At 40.5% G+C, this 17,937-nt stretch overlaps 2 protein-coding genes across 3 annotated transcripts; both read right to left on the minus strand.

The window, feature by feature from the left end:
• Positions 1-50: 50 nt before the first annotated feature.
• On the minus strand, positions 51-10,465 carry mboat7 (membrane bound O-acyltransferase domain containing 7). 2 transcript variants are annotated; one of them, XM_040029905.1, is made up of 9 exons: positions 10,240-10,465; positions 8,988-9,067; positions 7,813-7,942; positions 7,440-7,566; positions 7,186-7,342; positions 6,566-6,761; positions 5,387-5,539; positions 5,083-5,259; positions 51-2,915 (listed from the first exon to the last, which is right to left on the minus strand). In XM_040029905.1, exons 2-9 carry the CDS (start codon positions 9,061-9,063, stop codon positions 2,504-2,506), a joined length of 1,428 nt encoding a protein of 475 aa, XP_039885839.1. In that variant the 5' UTR covers positions 9,064-9,067; positions 10,240-10,465; the 3' UTR covers positions 51-2,503. The 2 variants fall into 2 exon arrangements, with proteins under 2 accessions (XP_039885839.1, XP_039885838.1); XM_040029904.1 differs by having other exon boundaries at positions 8,988-9,070.
• Positions 10,466-15,404: 4,939 nt separating this feature from the next.
• Positions 15,405-17,798, minus strand: rps9 (ribosomal protein S9). Its single transcript, XM_040029914.1, has 5 exons — positions 17,679-17,798; positions 16,826-16,938; positions 16,600-16,722; positions 16,226-16,412; positions 15,405-15,667 (listed from the first exon to the last, which is right to left on the minus strand). The coding sequence occupies exons 2-5, from the start codon at positions 16,920-16,922 to the stop codon at positions 15,490-15,492; spliced, it is 585 nt and encodes a 194-aa protein (XP_039885848.1). The 5' UTR covers positions 16,923-16,938; positions 17,679-17,798; the 3' UTR covers positions 15,405-15,489.
• Positions 17,799-17,937: the final 139 nt, after the last annotated feature.

Raw genomic sequence — 17,937 nt, forward strand, 5'->3', positions numbered from 1 at the left:
TTTAACAGCGGACAGGGATGCCAGGAAATGAAATACAACACGCTGCTGTGTACAACAAAAGCAACAAAAGGTTTTTAATAACAGGATGTCGTTAACAAACATTTACCTAGAGAAAGCACCACGTCCCAATGCTTTGCAGAGGCTTTAATATGACCTTTATAACAAACTAAATCTTCACAGAGGAAATGCTGAGATGTATTGCACTTTCAACACTGTTACAAATCAGGGAACGTTACAGCCGGCGCAAAAACAAAAAAAACCCCACAAGTAATAACCTCAAGACCATACAGTGTGAACTAACAGTGAGGGAATGGCAATAACTCAATAACATCATGTATTAATTTTCTGCTGAAGTGCACTGAGGAGATCAAACAGTTTTACATTAATGTTACAGAAATGTTTGTATCACAAAAAATGAAAATATGGCCTCTCTAAAACATCATCGCTGCCTTAAAGAGAATTAACAGTTGAGACATGCTCAGGGTGTTCCCCACCTCTTGCAGTCAGCTGAGATTGGCTCCTGAATTTATTTTAGGAGCTTTATTGACAATATCCCCAAATCCTAGCTGTGCTGTTTTCAATGACAAACACTGGCAGCTTATAGAAAATTGTAAGTCTTCACATTAAATGTTTGGTCCCTACCCAGAATGTTACACGATGGCAGTACAGACATTTTGGCAGTGAACGGACTGTTGTTATCATTTACATGGCACACCTTTCCCTGGATACAACAGCATGCAGTGGAGATGCTCCTGATATGATCTAAACTGCTTACAGCTATGAGCAGAACAGTGAGGGGAACTAATGCAAAAAAGATAAAAGAAAAAAAAGGAATTTAGAGGATTAAAATTTAGGACACAGTAATGTTTGGCATACAAAAATAACAGAACATACAGTGTGTGCATGTGTGTATGTAACATATATATACACATATAACATATTACCTAAAACAGTTAATGAGGTCCTAATTTAATTAGGCAGGAATACAAAAGGTCAATTCTTATCAAACAGACCAAAATAGCTGAACTAATGACACACTCATTAGGTTATCTCCATCATAAAACTAGTCATTCATCATTCTAATACAGGCTGTAGCCAGGATCTCAACATGACATGCACCTCGTTTGATTAGAAATACAATTCAAGACTGCTTATACCTCATGAAATGCTATCAAGACCACCATACAGGTGACAGGAGTGGATTACTAGTGCAGCAGGTAATGGTAAGAATCTTTCAGATGTGGATACAAGCACTGAAATCTGGGTGTTTGCTCCTTTTGGTGCCCTTAACTTAAAAAAACCCCATGCACCACTGGTATTATCCATCACTTCCAGGTGAGGAAACGGCTGTCTTTTTTTCTTTTTCTTTTTAAAACCACACATTTTCAACATTTTACTTAAAGGTAATTGCAGTAACACACTTATAACAACAACATATGGATACTAAGGGGACTGAAACCACTCCCATGTCTTACAGACACAGTCAGTAAGTATGAATATTTACCTACATTAGTTTTGCTACATACAGAAACAGATTTAGTCAATCATCTGTGTCCGAGGTACTCGTTGCTCTTATAGTAATAGGTTTAACTGCAATAGGTAAAGGTAACCTTGTAAGCATTTCACGTTTAGATCTGGAATCGTAGATGGATGCATCTGTGCTCAGTATCTTGTCAACGTGTGGACTGGAGGAGCTGGAGATCGAGTCTCCAGACATTTCTAATACTAGACGACCTACTTTACACCTGGCCCAGCCAGGGTCGTGGACTCATAGATGGTGGTTGTGTAAGTGAGGAGTGCAAGGAGTCCACCCAGAATCTACCTCTACCACTACTGCAATCCTATACACCTGTTGGTACAATATTTTGAAGAACAAGAAAAACAAAGGATGTATGGTACAAATTGTGGTTTGGTTGCATCAGAAAGGCAATCCGGTATAAAAAAAAACCACCAATCAGACACCTGCTGTGGTGACCTCTCACGAATAAGGGAGTAGCCAAAAGTAGCTTTCCTTATATGATACTACTACTACTGGGATCCTGCACTTTCAAAGTCGAGTTCTACGCCAGCAAAAAGGGTTTCTCAGATTGATTTCATGTCAAAAAATAATGTTGAAACTGCTAAAAGAGAAACAGAAGGAGTTTGTGAAGTTTAGGCGTTTGTATCCACGCGTGAAAGATTCCTCAGTAATGTTAAGATATCTGCTGCACTGTAACCGTTTACAGACCAGCTGCCACTCACACTCTAAAAGCCTTCACAGAGCTCGAGGATTCCTCTTCCGCTGTTCACAGCATTTGTATGAATATGTTTATATGAAATGCACTTTTATTTTTGTTTTTTAACTAAACAAGATTTGAACTTTTCTCTTGGACCTGTGTGAGCTTTCTTGTTAGGAAGATAAGTGTTGGTGAAACCAGCGTTTGAAATTCTGCTCTTGCAGCAACCTCCTCCTCCTCCTCTCCCAAAAATGATCTAACCAGTTTTTATTTCCTTGCACCTCCTTTCAGTCTGTTTTTTCTCCACTTTTGTTTTTATCATTATCTATCTTCTCACCCTCTCTTTTCTCTTCTTTGTCCCCTCTCCTCCCTTCCTTCTTCCCTCCCTTTAAGACCCTGCCCACTAGTATACAGCAAACAGCAATGACATGCATGATGAAGTAGATGGACATCCAGTAGTTGATGGTGTCAGTGGCGTTCAGCAACACGAAGCCCATGCACATGTAGTCGTAGGCCCTCATTTTCAAGAACCAGTGAACCCAGTCGAAGATGTTCTGCCCACGTGGGCCCAGTTTAGCTCGGACCGAAGCCTCCATGGCAGACTCTGCTGCGATGCACAGGGGGATGGTGAGGAAAGAGAGGTAGTAGCCAGGGTGCAGTCCGTGCCAGTAAGCACTGATGAACATGGTCCAGCCAGCCCTGAGAGGTACAGACACAGGAGAGAGGCACACCAAACACGAGGTGAGTTTCTGTCCTCAGTTGTTAGAGGTGTTAAGATCGTGAGGCGGGATAAGGGTGGTTTAAGTGCAAAAAAGGAAGAATTGTAAAAGGTTTGACCAGCACATTTACATAAATGGGATATTTAAAGTCTGTGGTAAGTGTATTTGTAAGAAAACAAAACACAAACCTGCTTTTTTTACCCACATTATTAATATGTATCAGTATATTCATGATTCTGTGTGCTATAAACTTCCACAAAAACATGTGAGCTGCGTCGTGGCACTGGCTGACATGTTCTTTTATCACAATGAACACTGTGTACTCTCTTTGTAGCAGGCAGTGTAGTTTATTTTTGATTCAATCACACACACACACACACACACACACACACACACACACACACACACTCTCTCTCTCTCCTGGAGAACAGAACGCTTTGCTGAAAAGAGGCTATTTAAATAAATAAATAAAAAAAAATCCACTACTGAGTGAGTCGTGTTTGCTACAAACTGAAGTGTCAAGCTTTTCTTTTCTGTTATGTTTCATCATTGTGCAAATGAGACACTTTTTTTTTTTTTTTTAAATGTGCATGTGCGGCAGCGACAGAGACACTTGGAAACACAAGCCAGTTAAGAAAGAAGATAGTAAGAGAAAAGATGGGACATTTGTTATTAATAATAAAATGGGGGGGGGAGTCACTCAATCATCTTTTGGACAACGTTTAGCTTTCATATTTTCATGCACGTACGTAATGTCATAACATTTATGATTTCCAGACAAAGTTGCATCAACTTTTCACCAACATCTTGTTTTGATGATAAGAGACTCAGACTCACTCCCATGAGTGGAAATGAAGCCTCATGCTCCCTTAAACACTCTTTCACATTTGAGCCTGATCGGGTCACCTGACCTCATTGTTTCTGGCCACCTAATGTTGCTGAGCCTAGATCTGGCTTACTGAAGCAACCCCAGATCATAACACTGCCCTCACGGGGTTGCACAGTACATAATAGGCATGATAGGTGCATCACTTCATTCACCTCACCCCGATGCTTTCATCACTCTGGAGCAGGTTAAATCTGCACTTGGACCACATGATCTTTTTCCATCGCCCCAGAATCCAATCTTGGATGCTCCTTACTAAACATTTCCTTCCCAATTAGCCTCACTCATAAATGAAAAGAGGGAAAAAAAAACAGTTTTTTTTTTTTTTATTCTTTCCCCCATAAAGACAACATTTGACAGTCTCCCTAGCACACTTATTGACAGGTTTTGACACCCCAGTACATATAAATAAACATGTGTTTTGGCACCAGTTAAAACTGGTTCTGGGATTTTACTAATCTGTACACCCAGCTATTTTTTTATATAAGCATGCCTGAAATATGACCTACGACTCAGTTGAGCTTTGAGGGTTACCCCTAGTCAGTTTTCAGTGGGTAAAGCTTTTGGGTAAAAAGTTTAAGTGGTTTCTGACCACATTTCCTCACTAATGCGTAAGTGCGTAAGACAGTTTTTAATAGTTTCAGTAATCTCCTTAGTAGTTTTCTTTGCTTGATGCCGGCCAATAATTTGACACCTCTGTATATGAATAATATCATTTACACAGCATGAGATATGTCTTCTGATGTGGTAGTTTATAAAAAAAAAAAAAAAAAAAAAAGAAAAAGAAAGAAAGAAAGAAAGAAAGAAAGAAAGAAAAAGAAAGAAGAAAGAAAAAGAGAGAGAGAGAGAGAGAGAGAGAGAGAGAGAGAGAGAGAGAGAGAGAGAGAGAGAGAGAGAGAGAGAGAGAGAGAGAGAAGCTACTCATGTAGTCAGTTAGGTTTCAATACCCTGAAGCAGTTATTCAGTGCATGGCTGTTACTTATTTGCTTATTTAAATCTTTTTTCCCCACGTACTGAGTTTGGAATTTTACTGTTGCCTTGTAATGTTTATTAGCCAACAACAGCACTGCATTTAGGACTTATTACTTCTGTATAAGATATGAAGCTTCACTGGCATCCCTGCTGAATATAAACAGAATATTAAAGAAGACTGCTGCCACCTCTCACATGTACCTCCTAACATTAGAACTTATTGCACAGGTCCCATATACACCACACAGGGATCTCTTACTGTAGAATAAGCAGAACCTGCTTCACATACCTGAGTGTGTAGGCTTTGAAGGGGGCGTTGGGGTAGATGTAGTGATGCAGCCACCACTGCACTGTCATGTTCCAGTAACGCATGCCATGTCGGACCTTCACACAGAAGTCAGTGTTGTAACAGTCGATGTTCTGGATGGTTTTGAAGTCATATTTCTCCTCCGTGGTGGGATCAGGACTGGAGAGAAGGAAAAGAAACCAGCATTTAACACCAAAAATATGAAACCCCTACACTTTTAGAATATTTGTTTATGTACACAGATGCATCCTCTTTTTATATGCTTGCTATTCCTGTGATTATGTACCTGTAGTCGACAGTAGGTCCTCCTCCAGGTTTAGAAAGAGCCTTTTCTGGATAGCAGCCCAGGCCAGCACTGATACAGCCAGCCTCAGCGCCGCACCACGCTGAATAGAAACGCATTCTAAATACGAAGAATATTGCTACCATGTAGAACATCCTGAGGATGAAAGCAAAGACAAAGTGTATCATGCACCTTTGTCTGAAGAAACAAATAAGATGTGACAAATCTATTCAGTGCCCTTTACTGAAGAGTTAATTACGTTTTGATATATATACAGTTACTTTATTAAGTACACCTGTTCAGCTGCTTGTTAATATCAAATCAGACAATCACACGGTGGCAACTCATTGCATTTAAACCCGTAGACATGATCAAGACGACCTGCTCAAGTTCAAACAGAGCATCAGAATGAGGAAGAACAGTGGTCCAAGTGACTCTTGGACAAACTTCACAAACTTCTGATCTGTTGGCATTTTCTCCACACACCCTTCTCCAGAGTTTACAGAGAATGGTCTGAAGAAGAGAAAATATCAAGCGAGCATCAGTTCTCTGTGTGAAAATGGCCAATTCCTTTGAGCTGATAGGAAGTCAACAGTAACTCAAATAACCATTGTTACAAACAAGCTATGCACAAGGGCATCGCTAAACACACAACACATTTAACTTCAAAGCAGATGGGCTACAGCAGTGGAAGACCACACTGGGTGCCACTGGTTTCAGACTGGCAGGGGTGGTGTAATGGTGTGGCACACTTTGGGCCCTTTAGTACCAACAGAGCATCATTTAAAAATCACCGTCTACCAGAGTATTGTTCCTGACCATGTGTATCCCTTCATGACCACAGTGTACCCATTTTCTGATGGCTGCTTCCACCACGTCAAAAAGCTAAAATCAACTGAAACTGGTGTCTTGAACATGACGACTTCACGATACACTGTAGATGTACCTAATAAAGTGGCTACTGAGTATAAATGTTATTTTTGAGTAAAATCATGCTAATGAATTCTTCTAATAGAATTTTAAAAATAGCTTTGTTTACAGTTGTCTTTAGTTTACTTTTAATCACTGATAAAAAAAACTAAAACAACTCTCCAGTGATAATATGACAAAATATAATTAATCTATAACTCCTATTAATTTCCAAAAGCGTATTGCTGTTGTGCTGATTCTTTGTCACAATACCTATAGAAAACGTTTTGATCCAAGAAGTCCTCGGTACGAACGTAGGCCAGCGGAAAGACAGAGTTGACAGCCAGGAACAGAGCGCCATAGACAGGAACCAGCTTCAAGCGCTGCAGGCATGGTGTCAAACCGGGGAGGGCCAGCGGGCTCGGCTGCCTCACCCAGTCAATGTATGTTTGGAAGCGGAAGAAAGGGCCTTTAAGGACATGAAGGGATGAGACAGAGGGATAAATGCAGGATTGAGAAGACAGTGACAGACAAAAATTGGGCAATCAGGATGATGCAAGGTATAGAGAGGAACATTAGAGGGCAGTGTGGTTCAAAAAAACAAAACAAAAAAAAAAAACAACAACACAGGGTGCAGTTGAGTAGGAAAAGGAAGTGAGAGAACAAAAATAGAGTAGAGATTTATGAAAACTGTTAGAAATAGAAATAATACTAAAAAAAAGCATGGACTCACAATATTGGACAAGTAGCAGAAAGTGAGACAAAGAGAGACAACAGTTAAAATTCATGCAAAAGCAAATGAACACCAACACTTAATTACAATTTACAGCTAAAAACAGTTCATGTAAGATCAGAATTTCCTTTTTTCGGAACATTTAAGACAAGTTATTTACCCGTCATTATACCGACATAACAGTAACTATATGACAAAATGTCGTAGATGGAAGGCTCCTGCGACAGACCGCCAACGACGGGGGACTTTGCAAAGGAGCTCACGTCCTTCTTCTTCTCCACGTGGAAGCTGCGCACCTCATTGGCCAGACTCACCATCTACATTAACAGTAAGATAAGGATGCATGAATTTGAAATACACTGCAGTATAATTTTAAACTGATTTCTCCACTTGAGTGTTTTTAACTTTCCATACCTTGAGCGTGAGAAGTAGCTGGATGGCGTTGGCGAAAGGTGTTGGTGATGGCAGACCAAACTTAGTGACCAGGCGGAAGAAGAGGAGGTAGAGAAAGGTCCAGCTGAGGCTCAGCGCTGGGGCGTGCCTTGTAAACAGACATATATAGTTAGGAGTGAGACTACATGTACATGGAGTCCTGTTGCATGCTGTGATCTTCACTTTCTGGCTGAAATTAAAGCTTACAGGTTTTTATTTCTATTTATTTTTTTTAACTATTTCTACACTCTAGATCAGCTGCTATATTTGAGAAATTTACAGGTGAATTCACAGACAACAGTTTGTGTGATACAAAGTAAAATAAGTCTGAAATGCATGGATGTTCGTTCCTCACCTCCAACTGCTCTTGATAATAATCCATGTTCCGATCACGGTCACCAGGGAGTGGAGTGTGTGGATGTGGCAGGTGGCGATAGTGATGGACAGGCCGAGAAGAAGAGCTGCACCCTGCTTCACAGGTGGACCTGAAGTGACAGAAAAATTGCAGAGTGGAAGCCACCTACAAGTGTCTACCATGGGGCAGGAAAAGTGCCTGACACAGCAGGAAAAATATAATGTTATATAAGTCTGTTGATTCCCACCCACTGCTGTCAGCCCCCGTTGATAAAAGGTGGAGAAATGTAATTTTTTTTAATGCAAATTGAAAATAAAAATAAAATCATCAGCTAATTAGTGAAAACCTTTAAAGAGAAAGCCATGCAAAATATAAACATGAGCATTTTTTGTGATTTCCATGTGTTTATCCTGAATATGTGGTCGTCCTTTCACATATTCAAGCTAAGGTAAAGATTGCCTTTGGGGCAAACATCATTTATTGATTCCAGGAGACGTGAAAGTCCCTTCATTTTATTATTCAACTTATACTGATTGATCAATATCCTTGCTGATAAACGGTCTACAAATTTAACTGATCACACACCAGCAGTGTAAAGCAGACTCTGCAGCAGAATACAACCAAAAATAAAATCATTAAAATGTTTTCTGCAGCACCAGCTGAATGCATACGATTTCCTGTTACAAAGTGACACACACTTCTGTGCTGCTGTAACTTCAGTGCTGTTTGTTAACATGGACTTTTGGTGTGACTTTGAATCCAGTCTTCAAAGGACTGACTTTCCCCCCCCCCCACTAACTGTTGTTATGTTGTTTTGTTTCCAATGAATTGCACAACGTGCATCGCTGAAGATTTTTAGCTTCATGATTTTATTCATCAAGATCCGATGTGCCAGTATTTTTTTCCCCGAGCACTTACAGAGCACTGAAAATCAACATAATTCGTCCCGTTTTAACCCTTTACTTACCAAGTATCGTGTATGCAATCTGGACTTATTTGAATAATCACAACTCTCAAAATAAGACTTTTTTTCCCCCCTTTTGCATTTAAATAGTAAATTATGGTTGTGTCAGTTTTTCATCTCATAGTATAACAATCACCAGCAAGCAGCATTAGATAAAAATAAATATATAAATTATGTATGAATGTGTTCATAATTTGATCGAAATACTCACTGAGGTACCGGAAGAGGAATCCAACAGGGATGGAAGCAGCAAGGACTCCCAGGTACACCAGCTCATCAGGAGACATTGCTCTGCTGACACACACACACACACACACACACTTGTATAATGCAACCCACATGCAAAGTAAAGCATGAGAGAAACACTCCATGCAAATACTCAGAAATAAAGTTTGTGTGCTGAGAGTGAGGGATATTTCTAAGGGCCGCCACAGTGCAGTGAATTACACAAACAGACCACTGAGGCCAGAGTGGCTAGCAACAGGAAGTCTAAACAAGTGTTGTTTAGCTGTAGATGCAGGTGTAGGAAAGGAGCCTAAAGTACACAAGAAATACTACAACCTCCTCTAAACACCATTTGAAGGACAGATTTATTTTCTGCATTTTAGTAACAACAAATCACTTGTGCTTGTGTAAAATTATCTCGCCAGCAATTATTAGGTTTGCTGAATTTGAACTTCAGCGGTTGTGGTGCCATATGCACTGGTATACTTTGCGTCAGCTCAAAATGTAATCCTAACAGCCCTTCTAGTCTCCCATAGTTTATATCGAAATTCAGCACAGTAATAGTTTATCCATTTGAATAAAAATGAATAGTTACAAACATTGAGCCCACACTTATCCAGCCTGAATCTTTATATCCCAGCTTTTTCATTTTTTATATACTTTTTATATTCTCCACAAATGTGCTGCACAGGAACACAATAGGGTCTAAAATAATAATAACGATAAAAAAAGCCATTTTAACATCATCTGTACACATCCGCGAACCCTTGTGAGAACACAGAGTCGTCTGTAACACCCCTCACATGGTTAGAAAAAACAAAAGAAAATCTGCTCCACGTGAAGGAGAAATTATCCATGTTAAGGTAACTTCCGGTGACAAGACAAGAAGAGCCCCTTGTGCAAGAGCACACTTCTCTTTTTATCAGTGTGGAAACCACTGTCGATTATATTCCGGGGTTAAAACGTGGCTGCTATCAGTTACCATCAGTATGCACACCTTCAACAAGATAGGTGCAGTGTTGTAGTGAGTAGTAACAGCACTGTGTGTGCGGTGCTGCTTGACTGAATAAACTGGGTTAAAAACACAAGATTACGCATAAAACCCACGTAACAGGAGCTTAAGCCACGGCTCCACAACCGTTAACAGGCAGGAAGGAGACAGAAAGAAAAACTATCAGTCCACATTAATGTTTCATATTGGATTGAACACCGTTAGAGCAGTAGACACTGTTACTTACATTTATACAGCGGGATACCTGTCCGTTTGAAGACTGGTAACACACCTAACTAGCCATTCACACTTTAACACCGGATCAGTTTTCACTTCCTGGTTGACGAGCGATGCGTCAGAGATAGATTATACCATTTTTTTAAATTATATTTTAAATTATATTATTTTATTAGAGACAGAAAAGAAAATGGAAGAAGACAGGGAATAAACAGCCTCGACTGGGGACTCGAACCTGCACCTTTACAGTCAGCCTTTTCAACAACTGAGCTAAACAAGCGCTCGGATTGTACCATTATCACTTTAACGGCAGGGGTGCGGATTGGATGTCAGTCTAAAACGATTCATTTCCATATTATCTGCATTTAACACTGTGGCTCACTGTATTTTACTGAAAACTGTCGAGCAATGGACGTGAATCTTGAAATGCATATTTTGATACCCCAGTTAATGGTTGTCATGTCCAAATTGTCCAAATAGACTGAAACATTAAAATAAGCTTTAGAGTATTTTTTTTTCCAGAAATTAAAAGTACAGTAATTACAATATGCAGTGTAGTACGGTGTGTGCGATATTGAAAATAAAAACAAACCCACAGCTTTGTGTCATTCAGTTACAATAACTCATACTGCGTACTAGCTAGCATGACGGAGTTTCTATACAGCTGGGTGGGTGCTATGATGTTACTGATAGTGAACTTTATTTTATTCACAAGGTTAGTTAGTAGAGAAAAACGGAATCGTCTCGTATTCAGAGAAAATATTACTCAATATTTGGTATTGAGCTGAATATGAACACAGTTTGTCCCGGACTTCAGCTACAATGAAAAAGACACAAAGCTGGAGTTATTCTGTGTCTTTACGCTGCACAGCTGCCTCTTCTTCTCTCATCTCCCCCTCCCTCTCCTGTTGCTACTTCAATCATGAAACTGATCAATGATCAGCTGATCGGCTTTTCACTCTTGTTTGTTTATCGCCCACTTTGCGCCAGAAAGAAGAAACCAGCGGATGTGGCGTTAAACAACAGCATCACGTTTAAGCTTGATCAGCTGTTGTTAGAATATATTTAATATTACTTTCTAGTATCAGCTGATGTTTGAAACATGAAGATGAAACCAGGAGATGTCCTTACTGAATCATCAGAGCTGAACAGATGATGGAGAAACAGGTTTACCTTTTAGGTGACATGAATGAGTTGAAGGGAAGTTATGAACTGTTTCTGAGAGACAAATAAAACCAGGATCCTTTTCTACAGCTGACAGCTGGCAACTGTGCAGGGGCGGGTCTAGCAAAGCTTTGTCAGGGGGGCCAGGTAGGGCATTAACAGGGAATCTTACAACCAAAGTTTTCATCTGATGTAAAATGTATAGAAATCATACATATACTAACAAGACAGTGTACATCACTGTTACAACAGCGTTTGTTTTCATTCAAAGGCTTTATGGCTTTTCCTATAATACCTGGTGCCCTGGCCAATTTTATGTTTCTTTAAGCAAGTTCTTCATGACTGAGCCAAGTGTCCTCTTTTTTGGAAATCAAAATATGGTCACCCTACTTTAGATGCCACTAAAAGCGAAAACATTTAAAGCAGGGGTCCCCAATCCCAGTCCACAAGGGCCGGTGTCCCTGCAGGTTTTAGATCTCACCCTGGGTCAACACACCTGAATCACATTGATTAGTTCATTACCAGGCCTCTGGAGAACTTCAAGAGGTCATTTAGCCATTTACATCAGCTGTGATGGATCAAGCACACATCTAAAACCTGCAGGGACACCAGCCCTTGCCGACTGGGATTGGGGACCCCGATTTAAAGTGTCGGCTTTTTAAAAATGAAACCTTAATAAAATATATGAGAGACATGGTGCCCGAACATATAGTTTGAACCTCGGTAAGCCAGTTTTCTTTATCACAATATCATTCTGTGACATTACTGTGGAGAAATTTTGATCCACTCTTCTTCTACACGCCACAATATTGCTTCAGTTCACCAAGGGCCTGTACAGTTTGAGATGTAGACATCAGGTGTTTTGCCGTTTTTTTCTGAACATTGCACCATTTGGCGTTGGGATAAATTTGCTGGGAAATCCTCTCCTGAGAGGTGTAGCATTTTGTTAACACACACCTGAGTGCTCTATGCTGACGCTCAGTCATATATCAGGCCCGGGATAAAGACAATATATGTTCTGTTTTTAATTATTAGTCTCTTTAAGTCTAAAAAGGGAAACCCTTCTTAAACGGGAAGAGTACTGGAGGTACCAAGGAAATATAAAATATAGGGTTCTAAAATATAATTTATTTCACATAAAAACCGTCGAGCTGCTCAGTCCCTCCCGACATAGTCCTTAAGTCTGTGACGTACCGCCACTGCCACCTGACGTCTCTCCCCAAAGCATTTCTCCCCATCCACAAATCCACAAATCAGTGGAAGTGTGGAAGGTGTTCTAACAAAAGTTTTCTGAGATGTGACCAGAGGGAAGAAAACTATTTAGAAATTGTGGAAAAGTTTGAAGTCAGTATGTATGTATGTATGACCCATGGCTATTGAGCGCTGAGAATCAGAAGCCTTTGTCACATAAGCAAGAATGAAAAAGAAACACTGAAAGTAGTAAGAAGGGTGAGGAACAAGTCCACTGTATGTGATCTGTTTCAGCGAGGAAGTTCATGTTAACATTTAACATGCTAACTGAGCAAGAGGAACTGACCTGAAAGATAGGATCATCGCCAACCTGGAAACTTGGACCCTCGGTAGCCGGTTACCAAGATTGTGTGAAGTAATCTTGTAGAAGTAACCACCACCCTCTGAGGGTCTACTAGAGGAGGTCAATACAGCACTACAGACAATCGAGGAATCCAGTATGGAGGCACTAATCATGGCAACACAGAAACAAGCTCTAAGTACAAGATCCACAGAGGCTGGGGTCTATCACACCAGGCAAGACCCCAGGTGCAGGCTGTGTTAAGATGCCTCTGAGACAATCCAGCACATAACAGGAGGGTGTAAGATGCTAGCAGGCAGGGCATACATGTAAAGCTATAACCAAGTGGTCAGCGTAGTACACAGGACCATCTGTGGAGTGTATGGCCTGGAAGTCCTGAGGTCAAAATGGGTGGTCAAGAATGACTGAGCTAAGATTCTGTGGGACTCCTAGATACAGACGGACAAAATGTTGGTGGCTAACCAATCGGACATAGTGGTAGACAAGCGAAGAAGATCCCAGGAACAACACCTGAGATCTCTGTCCAGAAGACTGCAGTCCTAGGAACAGCTAAGATTCTGTGCAGGACCCGTAAGCTCCTGAGCTTGAAGGATAGATCGAATATATATTTAAAACTTGCTATATAAGGCTTTGATAGATGTCTTATTGAGACGTTGGATGTCTACAAGACTGAGTCAACTGCTTTTAAAATAAAGTTGTGTTTTTACTGTATTACCTGTACTGTGTTTCTGAAATCTGGCCCCTGACATATTCCCTTCATGAAATAATAATTAATAAAAACTAAAACTAATAGAAACTGAACTAAAACAAAACATTTTCAAAAAAAAAAAAAAAGCTAAACTGAAATGAGAAAACTCACTCTAAAAACTAACTGAAACTAAACTCAATAAAAGCGAGTCTAGAGAAAATAAAAACAAATTTATTACAAATACAGACGTCCTGTATAAGAAGGGCCAGAGTCGACCCCACCTGCTGAGGAGACTGAGGTCCTTCGGAGTCTGCTGGACTCTGTTAAGAACATTCTATGATACTCTGGTAGCATCTGCCTTTTTCTTTGCAGTGGCCTGCTGAGGGAGCGGATGCACGGACAGGGACAGGAGCAGGATTGACAAACTGGTGCAGAGGTCTAGCTCTGTGCTGGGATGTGCTCTGGAGTCTGTGGAGGTGGCGAGAGGAGGATGTTAGTAAAGCTGACATCCATCATGAACAACCCACATCACCCTCTGCATGAATCTGTGAGTGTGCTGAGCAGTTCCTTTAGTGAGAGACTGAAATACCCTTGCTGCAGGAAGGAGCGCTTTCACAGATCATTCATCCCAACAGCAACTCCTCAATCACAATGTCATGAGTCACTGGACATTGTTGACATCCACGGTCACACTTCATGCATGTGTATCATCCATATGTATATTTATTGTGTACATGTGTGTGTGCGTGTACATGTTTATACTTTTAGATATCTATTACTTACATAGTAATAGTAACAACTCTCTATCCATAATCACATACAGTGTATGCTACTGTTGGATATAGTGTTTACTTATTTTGTATTTGTTTGTATTTTTTGTACTTTTCTTCTGCCATCTGTACCTGAGCTGAGGTAACACAAATTTCCTCACCGTAGGATCATTAAAGTCTTATGTTAAGATTACAAAACTATAAGACCTAAGACCTTGAGCTTGTCATCCACAGGCCTAGTTTGAGTTTTCAATCCTATGGAGATGACACAAAGCTTTACAGCTCTTTAACCTCAGTAACAATCTTAAACTCAACTTCCTGTGTTTCTATGTTGCTAAATATGAATAAGAGTGACGTAATAGTTGTCAGCTTAATCTGGCATCTAGCACACTCACAGCTACATACCTGAGCTCTATGTCTATAACGCTGTATAATTTTAAAAACCTCAGTATAAATAAGCATGTCAGTTCAGGTGTCAAGTTTTGTTTCACACAGTTAAAGAGACTTAGTAAAATTAACTCAAACGAAAAGAAATCTAGAGTCAGTACATACTATTGAATCTCATACACTATCTTGATTGAAAAATCGAGCAGCCACACTTTCTACTAAACCCCCAAAATGTTTTCTTCCTGTTCAACCTAGAATTTATTTTAAGATTTTTTGTCACTGACTTTTCACACTTGCATAGAAGTTAGTCCCTGTTAGTAACCACAAGATCGTCAGCTGAGGCTCAGCTGTCAGTCTACAGGTCCACATGAGCAGATAATCCCTGAAAGTTGTTTCTTCTCTGGATGATACAAAAACACTAGATTGTTTCTGAAATGTGCTATATGAATACATTTTAATCACCATGATACAGCATATGTCAGCTGTATCCTGTAATATTACGTATTCTTCTATTTAATGTCCTTATTTGACTCTTTGTGTACAGCACTTTGCTACCATTTGAGTAAAGCTCTGAAACTTAAGTTTGCATTTTATTAAAACTGCATAGAGTCAGCTACTTTTTTTTTGGATAAACCAAACATTTTATTGAGAATTGTCACAACAGGAAGTATCAAGAAACACTCCTGTACAACATCCTTCTTAATCCTCCTCCTCATCGTCAGCTCCTCCAGCTCCACCCTGGCCCTTCTTGGCGTTCTTTCTCTTGACGCGACCTGGGCGTCCACCGCCGTACGGAGACCTCAGGGAAAAGTCGATGTGCTTCTGGCTGTCCAGGCGAACCACAAAAGAGGGGATGTTCACCACCTGCTTGCGCACACTGCCAAGACAGACAATAAAGGGAGGACTTTAGAAAATGTTGATGCATCTTCCAGCTGCACTTAAGAGTTGTCTTTGCAGTTTAAAAGCTGAAAAAGCTTTCAGGGTGGAAAAAGTGTGAATCTTTAATATTTTACATGTATAATTTACTGCAGGCTTCATTGACGAGGAATTCTTGACACCACAGGAAATCTGAACTTATGACTTAAATCATCAGCCTGAGTACTTCATATCCAATGCTGTAGTGAATACTACAATTGCCCGAGGTGCAATCCCCCATACCTTACCTGACGGCCACAACACCGTGGCACTGTCTGCGCCCTCGGCGGCAGGATTGGCTCTGGGCAATGTCTACTGACAAGGTATACGGTTTTGATACCGAATTGACCTTGATGAAAATCTTAACTGTTGTCAACAGGGTGTGTTACAGGTTGGTGGTCCTCTGATGGAAGAGGAAGCATCGACAGGTTCTCATGAGTCCATCAAAAAAAAAAAAAAAAAAAAAAAAAAAAAAAAAAAAAAAACCCACTGAGCCCGTTATGTGTTGCTTTGAGCTTACCGAATGTGCCTCTGGCGGATAAGGACACGAGCGTGGTGGATGCTCTTGGCAAGTCCAAGCTTGAAGACCTGTGTCTGAAGCCTCCTCTCCAAGAAATCCTCGACCTTCAGGCCCAGGATATAATCGAGCTTCATCTTACCCTCATCGAGCACACCGATTCTCACCAGACGCCTGAGCAAAGCGTTACCTGGAAAACCACACATATACACAAAACGTCATTTAAACATACAACCACAGAGACGTGTTCAAAAATCTATGCAGAGCAGGAATATTGGCCTCATTGACGAGGAATTCGTGACACCATGGTGAAGTCTGACACTTTATATATTTAAATCATCGGCCAACACAAACCAGCTTTAACTCATCCTACCCACCTTCAAACAGACGCTTTGGGTCCTTCTCATCCAGAGTGAGCAGCTCTCTGGCAGCCTTGCGGATCTTGGCAAGGGTGAACTTGACCCTCCACACCTCACGCTTGTTCCTCAGCCCATACTCGCCTTAAAGGGAGATGAAACGCCGTAATCAGTTTAGTATAGCTCATTAAAGGGTATGCCTTGAAATATATATATATGGACGGAAGTTATGAAAATGAAAACATACCAATGAGTTTCAACTCCTGGTCGAGACGGGACTTCTCGAAGGGGCGGCGGGGGGTGACATATGTCTTACGACAAACCCAGCTTCTGGCAACGGGCATGATGGCTTATAAGTGCCTGCAAAACCAAGAAATTACAATGAGGGGGACGCTACATATAAGATTTATACCATTTTACACTTTTCTTTTAATAGGTTATTCAAGGTTGACATGTTATTTGAATCTTGTGCACAGAAGACATTTTAAAGGCAAACATTATGCACGTTCAGCAATAACTCATGTTACAATTTACAACTAAGACAATCAAGTCAACCTCAAAAAGTAGAGTCAGTTTAATTAAGCCAAATAGGCTCTCCATCTGTCAGTCTAGTTCCGTTTTTCAAAGCGTTTACTGATTAATTAAAAAAAGACATTAACTTTTTACCAGGCTAAAGGGACCTACAACTGTCACTATTACTTCCATGCTTCAACTGTATCGGTCAGATTTGCCACACGATCGTACGGTTTATGAAGACAAGGGTAATGTGTAAGGACCGAATTGACTAGAAACACTGATACATCGGATACGCTTCATTAAATGTTTCTGAAACTACAATAAATCGCGTATAAACGTTTAACAGACCGGGCATCCGTAAGACTAGGCCGCAGCTACACCGCACCACGTTGTTTAATGTTAGCAGCTAGCATTAGCTTAGCTTAAGCGCTTTTCGTTTAAAAACGCGTTAAAAAAAACCCACATGCAGGTCTTCAATCGACACAGGCATAAGTTTAGTTTTATGTCCTATGACTGTTTTTCAACGTGAAGGTCCAAATACACTAGGTTTATATTGCTGGTAAGGATGAGGATGGTAACCGTACCTGTCTCGCTCAGGCTCGCGCAGTAAAGAGGAAGTTAAAGGAAGTCCATAATCATTTATAGGGCCTGCGAGCACACTACATATCCCGTGATGCCTCTCACCGTCCAAACGGAAGTCGGGCCCGCTGGGTTTGTCGCTCTCTGTTGGTCAAAGCGAAGAGCACAACCTGAACACATGGAAGAAGTTAAGATGAAGTTTGTTTATGCGCTTGAATCACGAACAGGCCTCATGTCATTACATAGATGGTATAACACACAGCT

The sequence above is a fragment of the Simochromis diagramma genome, unplaced genomic scaffold (assembly GCF_900408965.1).
Source record: "Simochromis diagramma unplaced genomic scaffold, fSimDia1.1 OVJJ01000361.1, whole genome shotgun sequence".
Taxonomy (NCBI): Eukaryota; Metazoa; Chordata; class Actinopteri; order Cichliformes; family Cichlidae; genus Simochromis; species Simochromis diagramma.